The sequence below is a fragment of the Eretmochelys imbricata genome, chromosome 2 (assembly GCF_965152235.1).
Source record: "Eretmochelys imbricata isolate rEreImb1 chromosome 2, rEreImb1.hap1, whole genome shotgun sequence".
NCBI lineage: Eukaryota > Metazoa > Chordata > Testudines > Cheloniidae > Eretmochelys > Eretmochelys imbricata.
In genome coordinates this window covers 254,774,441-254,798,336 of record NC_135573.1, presented here as the reverse complement: position 1 = coordinate 254,798,336, position 23,896 = coordinate 254,774,441, and the positions used below count along the sequence as shown (strand labels likewise).

Sequence of the window (23,896 nt, the reverse complement as noted above, 5' to 3'; positions counted from 1 at the left end):
TAAACTTGCCTGACACTTCCCTTTTTAAGTTAGGCCCTATATAAATCTCAGGGTGTTTTTAAAAAAACAAAACAAAAAACCTCACCACGTCACAGCCAGAGCCCAGGCATTGGACTTTCACAGGATAGCCACAGCCACCAAGACCCCACTCCCACCCCTCACTACTGCAACCTTTTCCAGTAGCTGGGAGGTGAAACCAGGCATATCAGCTCGCGCCTCCCTGCTGAGGCCATGGCTGCTTGTGGGGGGTTAGTGGGCTGCTCCAATCTCAGAGGGGACCAGGTAGGTAGCAGGCCAGTCCTGTCCCAGGGAGAGGGCGGGGCAAGTGGGGTGCATCTCACCGTCAGCCAGGCTGCTGCGGCTTCCTGGTCCGACCAGCCAGTGGGGAAAGGGGGTTGGTGCTGACAACACGCAGCCATTAGGAGCCCAGGCCTGGACCACCGCACAGTGGCCCCCGAGGGCCCTGCAGGAAAATCGGGGTTTTCCAGGTTCCAGCCCCCAACCCTAATCCCCCCACCCTAATTCCCACACCAGGGCAGGGCCCCTCTCACCCATGCTCATGCTCCAAGCCACAGATCCTCATCTCAGCTCCTGCAATGTCTCCCCTGGGCCTCCTGTGGGGTGGGCTGGGCTGGGCCTCCGAATTGCAGCACATTGTCAGCACTGCCCCCCTCTCCCTGCCAGTTGGCTGGACAGCAGTGGCAGCAGCCTGGGCTGGATGGTTGGTGCCATGTGGTGAGACATCCTCACCCCCCGGAGCAGCAGAATTAGCCCAATACTGTGATTTTTCCAACAGCGGGGAGGCAGAAACAGACATTCCTACTTCCACCTCCCCACTATTGCAAACATCACAGTATTGGACCAATTTCACAACTCCTGCGCAGTCTGTGAAATCATTATTTACACAGGGCCTTATTTATAAGATCCTGTTTCCAGTTGCTGCTAACTTTGCCAAACTTTAACCACTTGGGCTGAAATTTTCCATGCTGGCGTCTGCCTAAGTGTAACAGGGTTCACTGACCATTCTGGCACCTCCTGCTGGCTGTCTTGGGGATTAGCTCTGCATGTTAATACGCCCTCTTCATGTGGTGCCTCGCTGCTGTCAGTCCTGCTCTAGGACCCACATCTCTCCAAGGACCGTGGTGTCCTCTTCAGTGACACAGTCTTCTGGCCGGGCCACACACTGTGCTCCCCCACTGTCAGGGACCTGTAGTCTGCTATTCAGCCACTTCGCCTAGTGCCAACTACAGCAAATTGTCTGGCCACTTCCTTGTGGCCCCAGCATCCTCTTTACCCTTGCCTCAGGCCCTCAGCCTGAAAACCCCAGCAGCCAGCCAGGATGGTCTCTTGCTCCCCGGGTCACAGCACTGCTCTGTCCAGGGTGCGGGCAGAACATCACTGGGACTGAAGAAGGGAAAATTAAGAAGTACTCTCTTTAATATTAATAACTGCTTTCAGAGGAACATAATTCCCTGGATATTCATACACCACCTTCTGTTTTAGAATAATCTAGCAGCTTCATAAAATACCTGTATGTTAAGGAAAGAGAATCCAAAATCAATGGTGCTTAGATTTTTGTGGACTTTACGTAATTTCTGTAAGGCAGCACCATAATAAACATGGTATAACATGGTATAAAAAACAGACAGATTAGAGACTTATAGAAAGATAGTTATGACAGATAAATGGATATAACAGACAGATATAATAGATACGATACAGACAGACAGACAGACATGGTAGACATATAGATAGAGACAGACACGTAGACAGAGAAAGACATGGGTAAATGGATAGATAGAATTAACCTGACTATTGTTACCCAGCTATTACAAAATACCAATTACAATGCTGAAAAGGATCTGAGAAAAAAAATGATGCTGTGGACACAAAAAAACACTTGAGTGGTTTAAGTAAGATTTCAATCTTTCAACAACTTTTCCAGAAACACCTTTTTAAAAAAACATTTTAATATGTATTAGACCTTGTTTTGGGCACAAAATACGAAGAATGCCTTAAACAACTGCAGTAAATTCTGTCAACTTTCTTCTGATCTTCACCCTGGCAGTCAATTCCTTGGGCTAGTGTTAGATTTTTCTTTTTCTTGCTATTTAGCCAGATGAGAGGAGACTGGACTGTAGAGAACCTTTTGTTCAAGCTCTGCATATCTTTTCAGAAGGGGCTGGTAGAGCTAAAAGAAAGGGAAAGTTACATGTGTATGTTTAAAACATGGATTTTAAAATTTTGCATTTCAAACCACCCCCAGAACCAACCAGAGTGTTAGGAGTCTTTTAGAAATGTCCTCAAGAACATGCACTGCTATTCTTCATTCTGTTTTTAATAGCCCTTGCTAACAGTTCTTTTACAGCTTTAATTTTGACACTCTCAGACAGTGTACGTTAGTTCAGTGTTCTTGTGATGAGCATAATTCATTACGTCAAGGGGAAGTAAGCAGTCATCTCTATTAAAATCACTGTTTTCTCGCAATTTGACACATCCTTCTCTGTAACATTTCTAAAACCCAGCCTGGTCTTCCTAGCCACACAGCCAAAACTCTTGTCCCGGCCTTCCTCATCTCCCCCAGTATTAATAATAACTGCATCATCCTCAACCTCTCCGGCCTACATGCTCCCTGCACTGATGCTATTCACCAGCAGGGCGGTGTTATGCCTGCCTGCTGGCACTAAGGGAGAATACCATAAAGCCATAATAAATCAGGCCCAATAACTGGAAACCCTTATCCGTAGTAACCAGTAAGTAAGACCCAGTATTTAAGTGAATGTCAGTGTTTCCCAAATAAGGACTCCAGTCTGCAATCCTTACTCAGACAAAATTCTAAATGGCTTCACCCTGAGTTTTTCATGAGTAGAAGTATAGGCTTTGTGAGAGTACAGAAAAGCAGAACTGCCCTTTATTCAGTTAAAAGTACAGTACCTCATGGCATAGGTGTTTAATACACACTCAACTGGAATAAAATACAATCTCCCAATATAATCACATCTTCTCACAAGAGAACACATTTATAGTTTTTGTAGGATGTTATCACCTAACATCCTACAAAAAAAAGTGATGGTGTTCTGACCTTGTGTTTCCATTCATTTCAAAATCTTCAGTTTCTGAATCCCCTTCTCCCTGAATAATTGTTTCAAATTGAAATTCTCTTTTTGTTCCTGGAATTTAGTCAAGAATTGTTGACTAAAGAATGGAATTATTGGACAAATTCAGCAACAGAGGAGTATGCTTTGATTAATTCTACCCATCACTAATAAGCTGTTAACAGCAGTTAAAACAAATTTCTATACTAAATTAAAAATATCAGGTGAAAGTCTAAGGAATATACAAGGTAAGTATACAATATATCTATGGTATGTGAGAATATACATTGTACACTTCACTGAAGCCCTGTCAAGTACATGAAAATAGGTGTTTTAATACATGGTAGCTAATAAATTTTAACGTTTTTAAACACTCTCTTCCAGTGATAGAGCTCAGACTAGGAGACAGGAGACCTAAGTTATACTCCTACCTCTACTCTGACTGACTGTATGACCTTGGACAACTTGTTTAATCTTTGTGCCTCAATTTCTTCTGTCTGTAAAATGGAGATAGAGATCTACTGACAAAAAGGACATGAAACTGCAGAGTACTGTTATGATGAGAGTCATTCAGAAAGCATCTAGCCTGACCTATTTAATTATACAGTAGGGCCCAATATATTTCACAGACCAAAGTACTGATATTTTGTGTTTCTTTGTTAGCAGACATTTTTCCCCATGCAGAACTTGTACAAGGATGTGTTGAAGTGAGTAAGCACCGAAGATTTGAAAAATGGAGAAGAATGAAGTCACAGAGGTGATCAAGTACCTCTATAAGGCTTGAGTCCAAAGAAAATCCCTGAGGACATGATTGCAACACTGGGGAATGATGCTCATATGCCACAGTAAAAAAGCTAGGCTGATGAATTGTTGAATTTAAGCAAGAGGGAATCAGCACTGAGGATGAGCCAAGGTCAGGATGCCCTAGAGAGGCCAGAATACCAGAAAAAGTTGATGCAGTCCACAGGATGATGATGAATGACATAAGATGAACAGTCAGGCACATAGCTGAGACACTGGGCATCTGTAGTGGGTCAGTGCATGCCAGCCACCGTGAAGACTTGGGCCTGAGAAAGGTTTCAGTAAAATGGGTGCCCAGAATATTCAGCACTGATCAGAAAAGAGTGTGATACATTTCCAGGAAACTTTTTGCTTCTCCAGGACAGTGCATCACCGCACACATCCCAGACCGTAATGACCACAGCAGCCAAATGTGGCTTTCAGCTGCTTCCCCGTCCAGCCTATTCAACATATTTGGCTCCTTCAGATTTCTGCCTGTTCCCCAAGTTGAAGGAAGACCTTTGGAGAAAGAGTTGCAGTGATAATAATGAGGTGATCATAGAAACTGAGGAGTTTCTGGGCATGCAAGACAAGGACTTCTATTAGACAAGCATAGCCAAACTGCAGCTGTCTATTCTACAGCTGCACTGGACCAAGTGCATTGATGTCATGGGGGACTATACTGAAAAATAAACAAATGCAAATTATGACTCTCTTTGCCAGGCTAGAAACTTTCTGAACACTCCCCATAGCACATCACAGAGCATATGATTTTAACTAACTACATGAATGCCTTAGGTGTGTTGTGTGCCAAAGTGCTGTCAGTACCTGTGAAATACCGGAATTGCCATTACACATCCTGAAGAATGCTATTGCTCCTATTTTTCTTAAATATATATATAGAAGAGTAAACAAAATACTGAGCAAACACTCATGGGCTGTATTAGGAGCATCAATATGTCAGACAAAAATAGATCCTTCATTTACTGAAACATCTATAGTTATGCCTCACTAATTCTTGCCTTGCTAACCTGTAAACTTGATAAACCCTGGCTGCTTTACCAGACTCCTCAGCAAAGATTTAATAGCAGAGCGCTATATTGCTAAGACTGCTGTATTTCTAAGATAACGTTCTCATATTACTACATGACATTTTTACAATATATACTACTGCACGTTTACTAGCACAATATGAAGTAGTATTGTGAATACATCACTCTAAATTAAAAAGCGTCAAAATCAATGAACAGCCACGTCAACTGATAAGTGTCCTTGACTATTTTATTAGCCTTGAACACTTAACTTGCCAATTTGCAAAATCCAGGCACCTGCAGTGGGTCTCCCAGCCATCAGTGTGAATGAGTGCTGTAATATATACTGCATGCACATGGGAAAAATCAAGACCATCCCTCCTACTTTATTTCCGTACAACTTGGGTGAAATTCACCCCCCTGTGCAGAGGCCCAGCACAAAGTCTGTGAACTATATATGTTCTTCTTACCCCCTTTTTTGACTTCATTGGGGAGTTCTGTTTAAATACTAGTGGCACAGCATGGCCCCCTATTACTGCAGGCTGTAGTGATTGGTATTTTATATGCAAACACACACACGGTGAATCAGAACTTCAAATGGTGTAAGAAACAGTTACTTATTGTAACTGTGGTTCTTCAAGATGTGATGCAGATGTGTATTCCACTTGGGTGTGTGTGTGTGCCCAGCACACCAGAGCCAGAGAATTTTGCTTAGCAGTATCCGTAGGAGGCGGAAATGGCACTTTGTTCTCATGGCCCCTCTCCAGCAATACGAGGCAGCACTACCCAACACCCCTCAGCTCCTTCACCCAGAACACCTGGAAACGAGACTCCAATGCAGAGGGGACAGAGGGTGGGTTGTGGAATACACAGCTGCAACTCAAAGAACCACAGTGACAATAAGTAACCATTTCTTCTACTTCAAGTAGACGCAGCCATGTATTCCACTTAGGTAACTCACAAGCAGTACCCACCCCAGGAGGCGGGGCTTGGAGTCTATCTAAACAAAGATTGCAGGACTGCACTACCTACATTTGCATCCGCTCTGGAAAATGCAGTAATGGCATCATGGTTCGTAAACATATGTATCAACAACCAGGTGGCAGGCCTGCAAATGTCCAATATTGAGATGACACTGAGGAACCCTACTGACATAGCTTGCACTCTTGTAGAATGAGTTTGCACCCACTGAGGAGGCATGGTTGAAGCTCTTTCATATGCAGTCTTGATACAAGATGTTATCCACCCAGGGAACAGACTGCTTGTCCGTTCATACATCTGCATATAACACACACAGACAAGTCGATGCATGAAAAGGTTCAGTTCTATCCAGGTAGAAGTTTAGACAATGTCTCACATCTAAAATATGGAGATGCTGCTCCTCCAGAGATGAATGTGATTTAGGAAAGAACACAGCTAAATATATTGCCTGGTTCAAATGAAAACTGAGAAACCACTACAGACAAAAAATCATAGTAGCTGGTTTCCATTGACATTACCTTGGATAACTCCTCCTTAGAGATTTCAGGAGTATTTTTCCAGAGGCAATTATATGGATTTATTTTTATAATTGATGTCCACATGGAATAAAGAACACTCAATGATGCACAAAAGCTCAGGAACATAAATTTCCTCTTTGTAATACCCTCAAAAAGTAACGTATCAAAGAGTGATATTTTAAAAAAGTAATTATGTGTGTTATAATATGAAGCTTGTAATTGCCTATAACGTAACTGTCATCAATATATTACTGACCAATCTCACACATTACCAGGGCTCAGCACGTAAATAAGAAAACAAAAGATAACAAATTGTTAAAACAAAATACAATCTAACCTAGACTGAGACTACTACCTTCCATGCAAGAAGTGCTCACATCAGTATTACCTTGTCCTTCGTTTCCATCCGTCTGTTGTATCCTGTTACAAACCTAGATTGTGAACTCTCTAGGGCAGGGACTATCGTCTTATCAATTGTTTGTACAGTGGAGCCCTGACCCAGTCCCTGGGTACTACTTAGGGTGACCAGTTGTCCCGATTTTATAGGGACAGTCCTGATATTTGGGGCTTTTTCTTATATGGGCACCTATTACTCCCCACACTCTGCCCCAATTTTTCATACTTGCTGTCTGAATACTACTAACTAGACTACTACTAACATTAATAAAGTCAACAATACAAACAGCCCCCTTGTCACACACCTCTCATGTATTATATAAGCCAATGCTGACTATATCAATGCAAAATTTATGAATTAAATAGATGTAATTAAAACCTATGCACTTAAGGATGCATAGGCACTTCCCTGCACCTTCCCTACACAAAATCCTATATAACAGCACTAAACCAAATCTTATACCATTGCATAGGTACATGCCTTGTAACACGAGAGATGGGATTATCTCCAGATAATCATATTCTTTCTCATGCCTTTTTGCTTAATTAGCCAATAAGCCAAGCATCTCTGTTTTTAATAGACTTCTAAAACTGAGCTGCATTTTAATGCTGTAATAATGGTTTCTTACTGTCAGTTAGCATATACATATTGTTATAAGGTCTCCCAGTTATTTCTGTCATGCCTAGTGGTTCTGTCAGGCTGCAGTCTAGGAAACTTCAGTGTCTGGAGCTCTATTGTGCCTTTCCTGCACAATCCCAGTTCCTTGCCCCAACAGGAACTATGGAAGGCATCATGTTCCCCAATGTGAAGGGGGGCACAGCTATTGCTCTCAGTATGGCTGCAAGTCATTGCTGAGGGATAGGCAAGTTGAGGGCCCATGCTCGTCCCTGCCCCTCCCCCTCTTTGGGACGGCTGGCAAGTGAGTGCAAGGACTGGTGATGGTCCTAAGCCCCTGCACGGAAGCACAAAAGGAAAGTGGTTCCATGCACCCTCCCCACATCCTTCACATCCACATGGGGCACTAGGCCAAATCTGACCCTACAATAATAAAGAACATATTAGGAAAAAAGTTGTACTTTTGATTCTTGAAATTCTATTGTACTTATAGACCTTCATATTCAGGATTCAAATATAGCAAGCTGTAATGTTTTATTGCAGTCAGAAACAGGCTTTCCCCCCTCTAGTGATCTGGTCCTTGTTGCTTCCAACCTATACTGGCAAAAGAAGGAAACCAGAGTAGATTCCCTAGCTATGACCCGCTTTCCCTACACTGCGAAGATCTGGCTCTTGCAGTCCAAAAGTGATATGGGCAACTTCACATTGGTTAGCAAAGCTGCTCTACAAGAGCTCCTCAGCAAGACAGAGCTTAACCTCAGGATGACTTTGAAGTTTATAAAAAGAACCATCATTTAAGCGAAAGCCACTAAACACAACAGAATGAAACTGGATCAACAGGGAGATGCAGCCCTGTAAAAAACAGAACCAAACTGACTCATCACATTATGAATTTTCAATGCACTGTTCATGCTAACCCACTGTATTACTGACAGGCCCTCTGGCTTTCTGCAGTTTCACAGCCATGAAACTAGCCAAGGAATCCACTATCAACTGTAGAATTATAGAACAGGAGATAAAAAATTGAGTGGAATTTATAATGGAAAGAAACTGCTTTTAATGGGATGCAGCTGGCATGCTAAATGGGGGTGCAGAAATGGTCATTCCTCAGCTTGTTGTTTAGCTGCTATGGTCTCTTTAATGACTCCGTTTCAACAGGAGCAATAATTCACTGCCTCGATATCATTTAAGACCAATAAAAAGATGTGCAATGATAGCCAGGTCTAACCAAGTGAGAAAGGAGGAGAAAAGTATGGAGACAGAGACAATTATTCTTTTAGTTGTCAGACATTGTATGCCAGTAAAACGTAAAAGACAAAAGAATTCACTGTTGATACTTTGAGCCAGGCAGTGTCTACCCCTGCACGGAAACAAGGATCTCACCCTCCCTTGCACACCTTTGCAAGCGGAAACTAGAAGAGCACTAGACAGCCCAAAAGAAGTGAACCAGTGGTTCACCATTCCACAGAAGCCAGCAGAGACAAACTCCACAGGGAGCACATATTACACACTTTCAAAGGGTGTCGCAACTCCGACTGGTACCATGTCCCTCACTCCTTCCAGAGACATTGTGGCTGAGTCAGATGTCACTGTGGACTGCTACTGGGGCAGAGTGTTTCTCCACCCTTCCCATATCTCCTGGCAGCTCGGATTATAAAAACCAGAACACAGATCTTTTAAAACAAGGGGAAACAGGTATCACAAAGTTGAGCAAATGAGATCAGATCATCTGATTTTAAATTGACTGGCTTAATATTTCTGATCAGGACTTGTTTGATCACTAAGATTTTCCAGTTCTGTAATAATTAAATAATATGCTGGTATGTAGTGTGCCACTATGTAGCATAATCATTTCCATTATTACTGTTGCTGATGTCTGGTCCTCCAATACCCTTTTAGCTGGAAGCTAGTAATTTTGGCAGTTTCCAAGAGTTTACATAAAAGCTTAAAAGCCTTTATGTCTGCAGTTATGGTGTGTGATGTTCTATGACTGAAGTATGACCATTCATAAACTTGATATTGCCACTGCAACAAATCTTGTACACAGTATGTCATGTAAGGTGTCAATGGAAAAGTTATGATTTGCTAAGTCTGATTATCCAATTATATGCATGTATCTTTTTTTCTGAAGTTATAAATATTGACTATGTACTGGCATACATATATGCTGTATTCCTGGGTAAAACCCACCAGGTAAAATCTACAATGAAGCCAGACAGCTTTGCATTGATGACCCATTAAAGACACTTAACTGTTGCAATGGGCCACAGAAAAAACTCATTCCACCAAGATATCTCTTCCTACAGATGCCTCAGCCTCAGCTACCATCTGTAAATCAGCAAGCCATGAAAGGACATGAGATCTGCTCATGTGAACCTTGACTCCATCTTGTGCCAGTAACTTTCCACAAACTGGGCTATGAACTTTGATTGAAATAGAAAATTTTCAGGCCCATGGTCAAGGGTATAAAACATCCATTTTGTCTCTTTCCTGCTCTGATTCTCTGGACTGTGCATTTACAACTAAAAGGAGCATACTGAACTATGGACTGAGGACCTTCCAATACTTTGGAAGTTACCAGGGAGACTTTACAAGCCAGCAATCTGTAATATCACTGCTACAAACCAGATATAAAAACATTGCCACTATTGTATGTATATGATCTATTCACCATTATAACGCTCTTTTTTAATTAATAAAGCTTTATATTTTAGTTACTAGAAGACTGGCAGCAGCATGATGATTATTGGATAAAATCTGAGTTATGTATTGACCTCACTAAGTGGCTGATCTCTTGAGATTAGAAGGACCTTATATGTGATGAAATTGGTTTTCAATAACCACTCCTCAGAGTCCAGTGTCTGGGAGGTGAGATAAGGGCTGGGATGCCGAAGGAGACTGCATTTCTTACTTCCTGTTAACCAGTGTGGTGAGACAGAAGTTTACTTTTGTTACTGGCTTGGTATAATCTAATGATAGAATAACCATCAATTTGGAGTGAGTCTGCCCTATTTCTCAACAGCTTGTCCTGAATATGGCATTCTCAGCTGTGACCCACTGAGGCAGTGACATGCTGCATCCAACGTATTATGCAACATGCCAACAGACTAAATTAATGTAGAAGAAATCTGTACATAATTAAAGTTAGTGGAAGTAGAAGGTATTTAGATCCTAGACAGCTACAACTAAGTTACTATTGCACAGTATTCTTGCTGCATTATACTGTTCATTTATTGCATGATATTAAGTTATATGTAAAAAGCTGTAATAGAGCTACAGTCTTATGGAACTCCAAATGGTAACAAATTGCCTTTAATGGGAAATTGGAAGTCCCAAGACAAGTTCTTTCCTTGGTTTACATGAACTATGTGGCTCTGTCGCCTAATTGGTTGTTTAGCCACGTGGTCCCACAAAACACAAGTTTCTTGTTTTGGGAGAATTGTAGAACTTTAGAGGATGTGTATGTATGTAGTGAAAACTGGTTCTAGTAAGCATTATTTCTAATTAGCGACCATTTGGCTGTTCAGACTGGAAGTTATCAGTGAAGATGTGTGTGCCTTTCATAAATGATTGCTGATCAATATTAAGAATCAGGCAGGCAGGGATATTTCTGATGTTTTCTAAACAGAGAAAATAACTTCATTAACATTTTTCCAACTAGCACTTTGCTGGAAGTAAAGACTACTTTGTCAATATTACCAGTCAGAACCCAAATGACCAGCACAGGCATTAAACCCAAGTTATAACACTTTCTATCCTTGAAAGATGACAGTTTTTCATCTCTGCATGTATCTGATTGGGGAAATTTACTCTTTTATGGGTCTGAATATTGTGATCACTCAGATATTGTATCATTACAAGAACAGAGATTTCCTCAAATCAATCCTAGTGCCTCCCAAGTTACAAATACATCCATTTTATTTGCAAAAAACAAACAAACAAACAAACAAACCAACAAACAAACCATTTTTAAAACATACAGAAAATAAAATGAAATAAAATTGAAAATGCTGAAATTCCAAAGCTACTCACCTGGTCTGCCCCAGTGGTTGGTGTAACAACTAATCTAGGTTCTGGTGCTAATTTCACTACATCTACCAAGGACACACTTGTTTCTGCCACAAGCCCTGCAGAGAGAATCACAATACTGATCAAAGCTCAAAAACAAGATGAGGGATGTGCCTCGACTCACTGGCAAATTAATACATTATATTGATCCTCCATCACCAGGTCAGCATTCAAAAGTGAAGGATAAATGGCAAAGGTCTTAGATTCCAATGCACTAATCTGGAAAGTGGGGACTCTGAGATTGAGTTTTTGTCAATCATTCAATTTGTACCTTATGGTGGAATAGCAGCAGAAATGCAGTTTCAAAAAATATCAGTAATCATTTATAGACACCAATAATACAGTAAGCCGCAGTGAAAATTTGCAGAAGCAAGAAATCCAAGGACAAAGTGTAACCAAAATAAAAAGCACAGCAAGAAAGATAAGGATGAGATGTGAAAACCGTATTAAGAAAATATGTACTACAAATACTCATTAAACTATGATGATATATAAGGCAGCTGAACAGTCAGAGGGAATCCCATTACTACAGCATTCTCCCTTGCACAATAAGCTACAGCGTTTCAGGTATTCTTTGTTATTCCTGCCAAACAACCTAGACTAACCATGGAATACTGTATTTGTAGATTATAAATTGTAATGTTGTTAAGGGGCCCTTATCATCAATATTTCATTTATATTAGCAAGTCTTCATTTTTACACAATTCCTCTGCTCAGCCAGAGGAGTGAGCCAGCTGAACAGCATCAATCAAAAATGCCACTGAAAAAAAACACACAGCATGCCCGGGGGGGGGTTGGGCAGCAGCATACCTGAGCAAAGATTTCATATACCATACTGACAGAGGGAATCCCCATCTTCTGGCCATATGAAATATCTGCATAAATCTTAATGGAAGTTGTCACCTCAAGCTATATTCAAGGGCAGAGAATCCAGCATGTACGGGAAAAGTTCAGGATGATTTTGAAGTATAAGGCACATTCTGAGTAAAACAGAGGAAGGATTTGGTCCCTAAAAAGTGTAAAAATGTTCTCAGCATACTTCACTCCTACTGATAGTCTGGTGCTGCTATTTCCACTCTCCTAAATGCTTTGCTGATGGCAACATTGCATCTTCTTTGGAAACAAAGTAGTGGAAGCATATTTTGTGTGTTAAAATTACTGACTCCGGTTCTCTGCTGCACAGAGTTTCTGCTTTGTCTTCAGACCTGTGAGTGCAGTCAATGTGGGTGTACCATGTAGCTGAACGCAGAATTTTCTTCTGAAAATGAAACCTGGATGCTTTTGTGATGATCAGCACTGTCTTCACCATGCTTCTGTCTCAATGTTATGACCCTGCATGAACCTGGACAGAGGCTGTCCATTGCTAAAATGTCTAATTGAGGCCTATGGGAATTTTGCCTGAGTAAGGACTTGGCCCACAGCTTTGAACTTGTTTAACAGTAAAATAGCCAGGAAATGATGCTATTAAAGCATTCCAAAATACGTGAAGACCACCTTCCTGGGATTCAACATCATTTAACCTCTGAGAACCTGTCATTAACATACAAGTTTTTGCATCAATACGCAAATTAATTAACACCTTTACTTCTGGGACTTTGGCTGTTGCATTACAACTGGTGATGTACTGCAATAAATGAAATGACTGAGCAAGAGATTTATGCATTCACAACATGAAGCATACACAGCTTGAACGTGGAGCACAGCACAGCTTGCATATGCTGATAGATGGTTTGTCATTTAAAAATGCCAAGATTTACACAGAAGATTTATTTTAATGTCACCCGTTTGGGCAGTATTTATTACTAGGCTGGTTTTCTCTAACTCCTTCTCTCTTCCTCTGTGGGTTCAGTCAGGAGAGGGGAGCTTTAATTAACAAATGGGTATCTGTTGGTGGAGGATCAGCGCATCAAAGCTGCACACCCTTCCCAGCAAACCTCATCCACTTCTAGAGATGTACCTGCCATCTGTCCAGGTCCCACTCCTGTCTGAGAGGAGTTTGCTGTAGATTGTGCTGCTGTACCCTACGTTACCCTCTAGGCAGACAATCTGCCACTGGGAGCCCAAGCCTAAATTCTGCTGCAAGAAGTGAGAGTGAGTGAAACCCTAAAAATTCACTTTTATTCTTATTGGGCATGATCCAAAACCCACTGATGTCAGTGGAAATACTCCCTTTAACTTCAGTGGGCTATGGATCTGGTCCACTATGCTTTATATACCCTGCACTTTTTTTCAGAAACTTTAATCATGGGTATTGGGTGCATGAAAATTAAATGTTCAGGTAGACCAAAGGACTTTTCTTTACAGCCTTACCATGAATTGCTCTGTAAGCACATCCTAAACAAGCAGAGTTGGCAGTGTCAATAGTATACACTGGTGCGCTAAACACATCAGACAGGACCTGGGAAGTATAAAAGCATCTGTTACATATGACTGTGAAACACAGGGCAAATAAGTAATTCCTTATAATTGCTGAGGCAAGCAAATGGTTCCTGCACATGATAGCAAAATGTTTGTGCAGGCTTTGTACCAGTTACCTCAGGGGTCAGTGTGTACTGACCCTTTTCATGTGACACAGTACTAACCTTTGGCAAACTTGACTCAAGTCAGGTGACCGGGGCCAGGAAATAAAGATACATTTCTTACAGTGTTGTCACTCCTTTATTACAAAGGTTCTGTATGCGGTTATTATCTCTCCAGCAAGTTCTCAGAGTCATCCCCCAAGACTTGTAAGGGGCAGATCTGTTCACTCCTGAACCAAGAAATGGGGGCCAGATTCTCTGCTTCACCGAGTTTATGCTCAGCAAAGTAGAAGGAAGGAGGGGAGAAGTGAGGGAGTCAGCTGCAACTCCCCAATTCTCTGCTCAGACATGACCACGGTTAGAGCAGCCTGGAGGCCCAGAGCATTCCAGCTACTTCTCCTCTCTCTCCCCAACATAGTCCTTGTTCTGGGGTCTACAGGGAGGGTGGTATAGGAGTCATGTGATCCTAACAGTATCCCAATGCAAGAGGACAGAGGGCTAAGTGGTATCTTGTAGTGAGTTTCAGCTGGCCAGATCAGTTCAGTGTACATCAATTCACTTTAAAAAGGTATAATGTAAGACATCAATAGTAAGCTAATAACATACTGATCATTAATAGTATTGTGTGGTGTATGCACAGATGACAAATTCAAAATTACAAACATATTGTGAATTATGTTTTTAAAGTGTGTCTGCTGGGCAGGGCTGAAGTTACCCCACTCTAGACAAAGGAATGTGGTTCTGCCACCTTGAAGGTACTTCCAAGGTGCATTAAGAGACAATGGAAATGCAATTTACAAAAAAGAAACAGAACTATCAAGGCAACAAGGGGAGGAGATAATCACTCAGCATCACGGCACGGGGAGGAGACTGCAGAAAAACAGATTAATTGGCATTTTAGCAAACACCAGCAGAGGAAACCAGCATGAAGCTTCCTTCACCGCAAGACTATGTCCCTTCCTCACAGCTTGACTGAGCTTTGCTTTAGGATAACCTTCAGAAGAATCGATTGCAAAGGTTCACTGCACTATAAAAGAGAGGGGGAAAAAGCCCCAAGTTATCTTCCACCTAACAAGATAAAGGAACCAAGCACTTTGGACTTTGTGGAAGATCCTGACCTGAATGGTGGTCAGCCATCTTGCTGGAAGGTAGATTGGTAAGGAAACTACCTTGAATAAAGGCTGTAGCTTGTTGGTGTTAAGCCTCAGCCACTTGAAAGTGTTTTTCACTTTTATTTGCTTGTACCCATATTTAACTCTATCCCTTACTTGAACTCACCTAAAATCCTATCTTCTGTTGTTAATAAACTTGTTTTACATTTAATCTAAACCAAACCAGTGCCGTGCTCCCTTCAGGTAGCATTGTGAAGTAAGCATCTCTAAGTATCCATCTATATCAAGCATCACGTGAAACTCTATTTTAGGGGACAAATGGAAAATTGATCAAGACATCCTTTGCTTGGTAATCAAATTTAAGCTTATTCATAAATTCATATATATAACAAATCATTTAGAATATGTGATTTCTTCCTCATGAGTGACTTCAAAAGTAACCGATAGAACTTTTCAATGTCAAAAATAAAGAACAAATATATCACCACATGTTTCATGCAGTCATTCATCAAGAGCCAAAGATGTAAAAGGAAAAACTCCCTAGTTTAGACATTAAGGATTATATTTTGAAACAAGAAAATAGAAAGGGGCATAAATTCTAGCAAATCAAGTGTCAAAGTATAATTAGGCAGGCCTAAGCCACCAGATGGTATTCACCCAAGAGTTCTGATGGAACTCAAATATGAAATTTCAGACCTGTGGTTTGTAACCTATCACTTAAATCAGCTTCTGTACCAGATGACTGGAGGACAGCTAATGTGACATCAATTTTTAAAAAAGGTTCCAGAGGTGATCTTGGCAACTACAGGCTGATCTAAGTCTAACTTCAGTACCAGGCAAATTGGTTGAAACTATAGTAATGACCAGAATTATTAGACACATAGATGAACATGATTTATCAGGGAAGAGTCAACACAGCTTCTATAAAGGGAAATCATGTCCCACCAATCTATTAGAATTCTTTGAGGGGGTCAAAACATGTAGACAAGAGTGATCCAGTGGATATAGTGTACTTATCATAGAATCATAGAATATCAGGGTTAGAAGGGACCTCAGGAGGTCATCTAGTCGAACTCCCTGCTCAAAGCAGGACCAATCCCCAATTTTTGCCCCAGATCCCAAACGGCCCCCTCAAGGATTGAACTCACAACCCTGGGGTTAGCAGGCCAATGCTCAAACCACTGAGCTATCCCTCCCCCTTTAAAAAAATTTTAATGGCTGGGGGAGGTTTGGAGCTGTGTGTTCTGCGGTGAGCCCTCTCCATGCTCCCGGGTTGCCGGGCTTTCTTTGGACTTTAAGAAAGCCTTTGACAAGGTCTCTCACCAATGGCTCTTATGCAAAGTAAGCAGTCATAGAATAAGACAGAAGGGCCCCTCATGGATCAGTAACTGGTTAAAAGGCAGGAAACAATGGGTAGGAATAAATGGTCCATTTTCAGAATGGAGAAAGATAAATAGCAGTGTCCCCCAGGGATCTGTATTGGGACCACTGCTGTTCAGCATATTCATAAATGATCTACAAAATGGGATAGACAGTGAGAATGCAAATTTTGCAGATGATATTAAATTACTACAGATAGTTTAAGTCCAAAGCAGACTGTGAAGAGCTAGCAAATCTAAGGGGAAAAACAACTGAAGACAGTTGGCAGTTTTTCAAAGAGACATTATTAAGGGCAGAAGAGTGAACTATCCCATTGTGTAGAAAAGATAGGAAGTATGGAAAGAGACCATCCTGGCTTAACCAGGAGATCTTCAATGATCTAAAAATCAAAAAAGAGTCCTACTAAAAGTGGAAACTAGGTCAAATTACAAAGGATGAATATAAACAAATAACACAAGTATGTAGGGACAAAATTAGAAAGGCCAAGGCACAAAACAAGATCAAACTAGCTAGAGATATAAAGGGTAACAAGAAAACATTCAAATACATTAGAAGCAACAAGACTACCAAGGACAAGGTAGGCCTGTTACTCAATGAGGAGGGAAAAATAATAACAGAAAATGTGGAAATGGCAGAGGTGCTTAGTGACTTCTTTATTTCAGTTTTCACCAAGAAGGTTGGTGGTGATTGGACGTCTAACATAGTGAATGCCAGTGAAAATGAGATAGGATCAGAGGCTAAAATAGGAAAAGAACAAGTTAAAAACTACTTAGACAAGTTAGATGTCTTTAAGTCACCAGGGCCTGATGAAATGCATCCTAGAATACTCAAGGAGCTGATTGAGAAGATTTCAAAGATAATCATGAATGGCTCAGATAAGTCATGGAAGACAGGAAAGAGTCCAGAAGACTGGAAAAGGGCAAATATAGTGCCAATCTATACAAAGGGAAATAAGGACAACCCAGGAAATTACAGACCAGTCAGCTTAACTTCTGTACCCAGAAAGATAATGGAACAAATTAAGCAATCAATTTGCAAACATCTAGAAGACAAAGTGGTAAGTAACAGTCAGCATGGATTTGTCAAGAACAAATCGTGTCAAACCAACCTGAAAGCTTTCTTTGACAGGGTAACAAGCAGTGTGGATTGGAGAGGGGGAGGGGGCGGCAGACATGGTGAATCTTGACTTTAATAAGGATTTTGATACTGTCTCACATGACCTTCTCATAACAAACTAGGGAAATGCAACCTAGATGAAGCTACTATAAGGTAGGTGCATAACTGGGTGGAAAACCATTCCCAGAGAGTAGTTATCTGTGGTTCACAGTCATGCTGGAAGGGCATAATGAATGGGGTCCCTCAATAAGGGCAAATGCAAAGTACCCCACTTAAGAAGGAACAATCAGTTGCACACATACATAATGAAAAATGACTGTCTAGGAAGGAGTACTACGGAAAGTGATTTGGGGTCATAATGGATCACAAGCTGAATGTGAGTCAGAGTAACACTGTTGCAAAAAAAAAAAAAAAAGTTACAGAAAAAGGGCAACAGAAATTATTAGGGGTATGGAACAGCTTCCATATGAAGAGAGATTAAAAAACTAAGACTATTCAGTTTGTAAAAGAGATAACAAAGGGGGGATATGATAGAGGTTATTATACCATGAATGGTGTGCAGAAAGTGAATAAGGAAATGTTAATTTATTCCTTCACATAACACAAGAACCAGGGGGTCACCCAATGAAATTAATAGGCAGCAGGCTTAAAACAAAACGAACAGTCAATCCGTGGAAGGTGACCAGATTTTCCTATTTTACAGGGACAGTCCCGATATTTGGGGCTTTTTCTTATATAGGTGCCTATTACCCCCACCCCCGTCCCGATTTTTCACACTTGCTGTCTGGTCACCCTACATGGAACTCATTGCCAGGGGATGTTGTGAAGCCCAAAATTGTTTCTGAATTCAAAAAAGAATTAGGTAAATTCATGGAGGATAGGTCCATCAATGGCTATTAGCCAAGATGGTCAGGGATGCAATCCCATGCTCTGTCCCTAGACCTCTAACTTCCAGATGGTGGGACTGGACGACAAGGGATGGATCACTTGAGGATTGCCTGGTTCTGTTCATTCTCTTTGAAGCATCTGGCATTGGCCACTGCCAGAAGACAGGATACTGGGATAGATAAATCCCTGGTGTGACCCAGTATGGCCATTCTGATGTTCTTCACAGATATTCCTGAGTGTTTAAAATAACCTTTGGTATGTACAAAATGAGGGATTGTGAATACAGTTTATTAAGTGGCAGCTTTCTATAGCCCCAGAATGAATTATCCAAAAGCGATGACAATAACTTGAAAACACTTTGTTTCCTGAGGTTTTGATTAAATTTTAAAGAATCCAATTAACCAGTGATTAAATTAAAGTAATGGCACTATATTGATCATATTATTTTAAAACACTTCTAAAAAGTTTTAACAGCAGCTTTATTATACTTAAACAGCAAGTTCTGTAACTTTATTTCCCCCTCTCTAAGTTTGTTTCACTGTGTATAAATGTATTGTGAAAAACATCCAGCTCCTTGCCTAGATATAACAGTGAGGAGGTTCTACAAATGGCTCTAGGGTATATATATAGCTTTAGAAATTAAGGTTTCACTCCCACTAAATGTACTGGCCCAAGTTCAACCCTGGTGTTGCCTTAGTGGAATTACACAAGCACGGATCAATCTGGCCTAGTTTTTAATCTTCCTTATGTCAAGTTATCGACTAGAATAACCAGAGCAGATACAACAGACAAAGAGAAATAACAGCAACAAGCAACATGTGTCAATTTTTTCTCTTGTCCCAATCCACTTTAAACACTATTGTCATACAAAACTGAGAAAAGGGATTCTGGATGACTTGGGAAATATAGAGCCTTTCACTTCTAAGTCATGAGCTCAAATCTGGATCAATTCTGTAATGACCAAGTCTGTGATGGGGTGTACAAACACCACACCAGGCAAAACTGCCTATACAACAACTTTGGGATCAGGCAGCCTTGCCTAACCACCCCTGAGAAGCATGCTCGTCTTGCAGGAGCCCAGTTCAGAAGGTCCCAGCCCTGGGAGGTAGAGAGACCTCTCTTCACTGGCTCCCAGGAAGGGAGGATGAAGCTGGCAGAGGCTTCCTGCAAACACTGTGCAATAGCTCTGAGGACACTGAAAAGAGGGAGGCCAGGGACACGTTTGGACTGTTGCTGTATTGTGCTTTTCCTTTGTTACCTTTCCTCTGAGGCCTGGAAGGGGTTGGGGAAGAAGGCCTAGAGGCAGACTGCAGTAGGTAGAAGCCCAGGGAAGAAGCAGGAGGTCTGAAGAAGCAGATCTCAATAGCCTGGTACAGGGGCCCTAGGCTGAAACCCAGGATAGAAGGATGGACTTGGTTGTCCTATAGGCCACCAGCGAAAGGACTGGTGAAAGGCCTATAGGCCACCAGCGAAAGGACTGGTGACCAGACAAGGGTCAAAAGGTCTAGTGGGCCTAGAGTCAGGCTGGAGCCTTGGCACAAGGTTGCCAGACTATATCTGGACAGGACTCTCACTTACCTCGAAAGTGGTGAGACTAAACCATGGCCTGGCCAGAGAGTTGAGTCACAAGACAAAAGTGGCACCCAGCAAACCCCAATGGTGTGTCACCGAGACGACAGTGAGGAAAACCCTAACACTGTCGCACCAAACCACAAGGTGGCACATTGGCTGGTAAGTCATTTTGTCAAAGACCTTTGTACTCTCAAAGCTGTTCTGGTGTTAGTGTGAAATAAATTAGCAAGATCAGTCCACTTCCTACTGGACAACTGTCCTTGTCACAAATACTACCACCACAACTAGCACTAATGATCAATCTCAGGAGAGAGGTTGATGACTAAATGGGCCAGGGAGACTAAACTACTTTATCACCTAGAGGTTGTCCCTTCACAATGCGACTGAGGTATATTGGTGGGGCAGTATGCTGTAGATTGCACTGATACTGCCTATGCTGTATGTGTCCTGTGCGTGAATAGAGGACTTCCGCCTCCAGCACTTCCATAGGCATTACAGCTGAGATTTTCAAAAGTGTTCAGCATTGGCCTAACTTTGCTCTCATTGACATAAATGGTCCAACGTTGAACATTTTTTAAAATCTCACTTTAAATGCACTCTTACCAACAACTCTTTGGTTTGGTTGCTGAAATGATGCGACTTAAGTTATGAGACTTGGAGATCATCACCATTTCAGATACTTTCACAAAACTAGTAAGTTGTAAATACTCTTCAGAGAACTCAACTTGAAATTAGCATTGGATTAACCTGTAAAACGTGGAGAAATTATTATAATTTTGTTAATATACTCCACACAATATCTCAAAATTTGAACAATTCTTAAAATCTCAAATACTCTCAATCTTATGTGCAGCTATAGAGGCGGCAGATTCGGCACACGAATATAAAACTCTACTGCCAAAGCTGTTAATATCCAGTGCAATGTAATTTTCTTAACAAACTCAGCAGTCTGCACTTACCTGTAAGATCTCTTTATTATATGATGCTCCACCAGTGGCCAAAATCCTTGTTCTTGGCACTACAACACAATAGAAAGGTCAGTTAAATAAGTATCATCAAGATATATGCTATTTAATTGGGCAATTAGAGCACGCAAGTGGGAATAAGATTACATGGTTTCTATCACTGACTTTACCACTGGCTTACTGTGTGACTCTGGGCAAATCCATAACCTACCTCTCCCTCAATTTTGCCAGCAGTAAAACGGAGGATAGCGCTGCTTAGCCACTGTTATAAAGCATGTTACAATCCATGGATAAAAAAGGCAATATAAGTAATGTAACTCTAATATTGTGGTACCAAAATCAGTAAGCTCTACTGAAGAGTGATACAGTAACAACGGCAAGATGATATTATGCTATAGTTCCGATTTGAGGTCAGCCTCAGTTTGGATCTCAGTTATGTACGTGCAAACTGACGGACAGCTTACAAAATCAGCAAAATTCTCAAAACACATCTCTTTGTGATGTTCACAGTCACTAATCAGAGAAATTAGTGGCAAACTCCCTCTGCCTGAATGATAAGAATGTGTTTCAAAGAATAATAATAAGGGAGTTACTAATAGATTCTGATAAAATAGTCTTTCTGAACCTTCACCCAAAAAAGGAAAGAACGGTTACTTACCTTGCAATAACTGTGACTCTCCATACATATTTCGCTTTGGTGCACATGTGCCCCATGCATTCAACACAGCAGTGTCTGTGGAGGCCGTGCCTGCCCTGGAGTTCCCTCTCACTTCCCATAGATGAGAGCATAAAGGGCAGGGCAGCCAGAACCTGCACTCAGGTCCTTTGCTAATAAGAATCCCCCACGAGCAGGACACCTATCAGTGGGGATGAAAGGCAAGATTCAGAATCTCTGTGGAAAACCCATCTGGAAGAATCATAGTTACTGCAAGGTAAATAATTCTTTCTTCTTTGAGAGGATTGTCCACACAGTTTCTACTCTTGGTGACTAACAAGCTGTTAAACCAGTGCTAGGAGGCTGGTAAGCAGAGGCCCATTTCAAGAGTGACTGTAGGATACCTAACTGAACTAGCAACTGCTCTGAGAATAATGAGTAGTACTAGAGAATAATGAGTAGTAAAGGCCTGGATAAAACTTCACATTGCTGATCTACATATCTCTGCTGTGGGGATGCTACCCAAGCAGGCTGTGGAGGCCAGTCACCTGAACTCTGGTGGAATGAATTCTAATCTGTCCAGGTGGCTCTTTCCTAGCCATAACAGAGCAACTCCTGACACAGTCCAAGACCCACTTCATCTCTATGAAGACACAGACTGCCCCTTATCCCTTCCAGCAAATATAATGAAGTGTCCAGGTGTACACCTGAATGGATTGGTCCTATTCAAGTAAAAGGATAATGCTCTCACAGCATCCAACATGTGAAGTCTCATTTCACTTGCTGTGGAATGTGGTTAAGGGCTTCAGGGCTCCACCTTGCAGCCATGGGAGGTAAGAAGGAACTGAGTGAAGATTATGGCTGCCCTGTTCTTTATGCGCACTGTTATGTGGAGCAAGACGACACTGAGAGCACAGGCATAGCCCCCAACAGACACTGCTGTTGAAAATAATCCAATCTTATGCTCATGTGCACCAAGAGCAGAATCTGTGTGGACAATATCTTGAAGAACTGAGCCCATACCTTTTGGGATATTAAAAATGGCACCCTATTCATCTTTGAATCAACATTTCAAGAAATACCTCCTTCTCTTCATTAATAATTCCCTCACTGTCCTGTGTCTTGTCATTTGTTTTAATGCTTGTCAAAGCACACAATCTGTCTTTATGTCCATAACCCCAATTCAGCAAAGTACTTAAGTATATTAGTAGTAGAGCTGGTTGCAAATTTCACAATGAGATAGTGTTTCATAGAAAAATGCAAATTTCTCTAAACCAAAACTTTTTTTGGAACGTTTCAACAAAAGTATTGTTGGGAAGCTCTCTCAGGTTTAGGATGATATTTCTGGGCAAAATGAGAGCAAGAGACTAGCCCACCTCAGACAGCCTGATGGTCAGGGCACTCACCTGGAATGTGGGTGACCCAGGTTTAAGTCCCTTGTCCTCAACAGGCAGAGCAAGGACTCAAATCCAGGTCTCCCACTTCCAGGTGAGTGCCCTGCCCATGGGGCTATTCTGGGCATGCTCTATGGTTTTTCACATAAAATTTCATAAGGTCTTAGTTTCACCCCAATGCGGAATGGGAACATTTTTGAAACCTTGAAAATTTTCAATGGATAGGAAAACCATTTCCTGCCCAGATGTTGTGGGTAGTCCCATTGACTTCAAAAAGACTATTCATATGCTTAAAACAGGCAAATATTTAAATACCATTGCTGAAGTGGGGTTCACGTTTGTAATGTGCAGCATGAATTTATAGAATTAGATGTTTTGTAATAATCAATAGTAACTACTATAGTGTTTGGTACTGTTAAATGCTATAATGCTGAAGATCCCTCCCAAAGAGATATTTCACTGATTACATCTATATATCAGCCTCAATTTGGCCTGAGCTGAAGACAAAACACAATGGAAAAGGTGGTCAAACAGCTCTGGAGGCTACAAACCACTCTTTATATTCTACCTTTTAGAGAATCTGTAGTCAAAGCCCTGAACATAAAAAACAACAACAAAATGAAGATGTAGATTGCATAGGGTTCTCATACAATTCCTGAGCCTACAGTGACTTGCTCAGGTAGAGACTTTATGACACAGCCAAAGCACTGCAAAGAGAACCTCACTTTACCAATACATTAATCTTATTTTCCTTTTGGTGCATATTCAGTGATGCACAAATTGAGTTTTAAAAGCCATTAAGATCTCTGT

General features: G+C 41.3%; 1 protein-coding gene across 1 annotated transcript in view; it reads right to left on the bottom strand.

Moving 5' to 3' along the window:
- Nucleotides 1–1,966: 1,966 nt before the first annotated feature.
- The window catches only part of XYLB (xylulokinase), a 142,623-nt gene continuing 120,693 nt past the window's right edge, over nt 1,967–23,896 (bottom strand). Inside the window, exons 16-19 of the mRNA XM_077809500.1 lie at nt 21,032–21,090; nt 13,796–13,883; nt 11,450–11,544; nt 1,967–2,191 (exon numbers count right to left, since the gene is read on the bottom strand). Coding sequence (XP_077665626.1) covers nt 2,108–2,191; nt 11,450–11,544; nt 13,796–13,883; nt 21,032–21,090 — 326 coding nt within the window. The 3' untranslated portion in view covers nt 1,967–2,107. The remainder of the gene's footprint in view (nt 2,192–11,449; nt 11,545–13,795; nt 13,884–21,031; nt 21,091–23,896) is intronic.